The 3,162-nt window shown below is 48.0% G+C and overlaps 1 protein-coding gene across 1 annotated transcript in view; it reads right to left on the reverse strand.

Moving 5' to 3' along the window:
* LOC147105227 (peptidase inhibitor 16-like) overlaps nucleotides 1–2,890 on the reverse strand; it is a 78,094-nt gene extending 75,204 nt beyond the window's left edge. The window contains exon 1 of the mRNA XM_086011377.1: nucleotides 2,629–2,890. Coding sequence (XP_085867503.1) covers nucleotides 2,629–2,793 — 165 coding nt within the window. The 5' untranslated portion in view covers nucleotides 2,794–2,890. The remainder of the gene's footprint in view (nucleotides 1–2,628) is intronic.
* Between the last annotated feature and the right edge of the window lie 272 nt (nucleotides 2,891–3,162).

Consider the following 3,162-nt stretch of genomic DNA (forward strand, 5'->3'; position numbering starts at 1 on the left):
GGTTAACAATCTAAAGACTGAGCCAAGCTGTTGCAGCAGCACTTCAATCAATCAAAAATGAAAAGTGGTTTGCTCCCTGTCAACTTTATCAAAGTTTAGAAGAAAAGTGATTTAAGCTGGGCTTCTGAATACTGGCAACAAAACTGCCTTGGTGCAAAAGAATAAAAAGCAATACCATCTCCTGGAATTACAGTATAAAAGAGCATTCATCTGATCAGTCGGTAAAATGTAATCAAGAAAAATGGATATGTACTCCACCAGTAGTCTCAACCTCACTAAACTGTCAGGGGAAACAGGTGTGTATTCATCATCTGACCAGCAAGGATTGGACAGACTCCAACTGGTGGTTAAACAAAATGATCACCTAACTTGTTATAAGTCCATCTCCAGATAACACCCTTTTACAGCACAGTCTTCCTGACTTCATCACAAGTACAAGGACACATGTTTGCCTCTCATCTCCTCCCATGTCTGGCATACCAGTCGTCTGGTGGTTGCAGGCCCTTTGGCTCATACAAGCTAAATTGCCATTCACTCCATCTATAGGAGCCTTGAGGATAGCATAACTGAATCTTGCTTTCCTCTGATGCCGTTCGTGCACTCAGAATCATTTTCCTTAGTTAAAGTGTGTCTTCAGATCATCAGCAAGTAATTCAGCAGTGAATTTGCAGGTGTATTCTATCCTCCACATGTAAACGTGTGTGGGTGTGTGTGTGTGTGGGGGTGGGTGTGCTAAATCGAATCCCTTCTAGCCTGTTGAAACTCATGTCTTCTCCCTAACACAGTTTTAAAAAATCTTATGCAAAATGATCAGCTGAGACATTAGCCGCGAGGTCGGTTGTCGATCGCAGCCTCACTGCTGGCTCCATCCTGGCCTCCGACATGACTTTCCTCTGATTGGGCTTGTTAAACCCGCCCAGCGTGTTTCTCAGTCCAATTGAAGGAAGCGGGTCTGATGACGTCATTTGATGACGTGTCATCAGCCGGTTTCCTTAAAGGGACCATGCACAAATTGATTTTGACATTTGTGCTGTCAGTGTTCTACAGCATTGAGGTGCTACAAACACTGACAAGCACTACACAGAGGTGCAGGGCTGCACCCAGGCTCTCCCATGACACCCTTCATATGCGTATGTTGGGAGTCACAGCATGCAGGGAAGTCCTCTTCCCTTCCAATGGGCAGAAGAGACTTTCCCAGAAGACCAACGCAGCCTGGTTGCACATTGCACAGGAGGGCACAAGCAGGGATGTCATCAGGAGGACCAGGCTGCAGTGGTGCAAACCTTTCAATGATCTCAGTAGATCACAAAACGTTACTGCAAAGCCACACTCAACCTCATCCTGCTGTGCCACTCATCACATCCACATCACTCTGCCTTCCCTACCCTACTCCTGCACATCCTTACTCACACAACTTACCTTGGACCTCCAGCCATCCCTCTCTATCTACGTTATCACTTCCCCATCCCACTAGCCACCCCTCACACTCACCCTCATCCTAGTCCAATCATACCAACTAACACACAAGGGTAGGCACTTGTGTGTTTTAGCCAATGTTCATGTGAAGTTTCTGTTAATGTGCTGTCAAATATATAAATCTTTACTTTCAACACTTTGTGTTCTTGGACAGATTTGTGTCCACCTTTTGAAGTGGCTTAGTGAGTTGTAGTGAATGGTGAGACATAACAGCACCCCCGAATTGATGATGAATGTGAAAAGAATAGCTTGGGCATTGTAGGGATGCTTTATGGTGTTGGTGTGGGGTGGAGCCAACCTGGCACATCATGTGGCAGCCAGGGTGTACAGTGTCAAGTGAAGTAAATCTGGCCATGGTGAAGCCATCCCTGGCGTCCCGGTGCTGATGCCCTCTGTCCTGTGCAGCATCCGTTGATTGCGGAGAAGGTTGGTGTTGTTGTTGGTGCTGCTGGTGTGCCTGGTCTTGCAGCTGATCGTGGTCAAATTCTGAGGACCAAGGTGAGAGAGTATAAATCATACCCATGCTGATGGAATAGATGGCAGGTGAACTTGAGATGAAAGAAGCAATCTGTCAATGGTGAGAGAGGTTGTTCCAATGAGGTCACACTGGATGGAGAGTTTACTCCAAACACTTGCAATCTGCATAAAGTTCAATTTGACTTCCAAATGCAGTAAGCAACAGCTTCTGAGCTTGGAAAGTGAACAGCTGTGAGATGGGAGCTTTTATAGCACATTTCAAGCTGTCATGTAATGAGATGATTCCACGGCCATTCAACTCCTGCCCAGTTTAACAGACGTGATCCCCGAGCAGCGTGGACCCCGTTGGCGAGCTGGTAGATTCTAAAAAGTGAGCTCAAAATTGTTGTTAATCCTCTGTTAACAAGGTCATAATGACCTGAATTGCCACCCCCGCCGCTGCGTGTCGGGTCTGCTCAGCGCTGACAGACCTGACATTTGGTAAAAGCACATGGCGGCGGGTTCACCGTGGGGTCCCGACCCACTGCAGAAAAATAACTTTCCCACCCAACCCGCCACCGATCGCGCCCGCGGACCTCACGGAAAATTCCTCCATTTTTCGAGTGAAGAGGGCAATTTTGCCCGCTAGATTTTTTTCACATTTGGAGTCATTGTGAAAGGATCAATCCCACTTACCATTCTCAGCATGTTGCTTGCATCTGGTACCTGGGAGCGAAACTTGTTGTGTGCAGCAAGCAGGCTGTCCTTCTCCGCTTTGGTCAGAGCGCGGCTGGGCTGGGGGAATGCGAGAGAAATGAGAAGCAGCAGCACGGCGGGCTGGCTGAGTGATCCGACTGCCATCCTTCCTCGCAGATCCTGTGACAGCTCGGGGAGCAGATCAGCTGGACTTTACTGGTTGTGGGAGGGGGGGGCTCCTGGTCAGAGGGAGAGGAAACGAAGCGCAATGCCCGTGATTATAACCGTGGAAACAATGACGCGACCACTTTATGACGCCTGCACTTTATTTCGCGGTGCCTTTTGATATTAACGCCTGGGCGAGGTGAGATGGCAAATGTTGAAGGTTTAAGCTGTGAGCGGCAACTGCCGAAAGTGAGGCTCTCTAGTCTTCAGAGAAGGTGGCTGAAGGGGACCTTACATATTGAAAACTGTACATCTGGAGCACGACATGTGGCATGCTTGATCCCTACTAATGAAATGGCCAATCAGAAG

Source organism: Somniosus microcephalus, chromosome 18 (assembly GCF_052327205.1).
Source record: "Somniosus microcephalus isolate GS21.2 chromosome 18, FLI_Smic_1.0, whole genome shotgun sequence".
Classification (NCBI taxonomy): domain Eukaryota; kingdom Metazoa; phylum Chordata; class Chondrichthyes; order Squaliformes; family Somniosidae; genus Somniosus; species Somniosus microcephalus.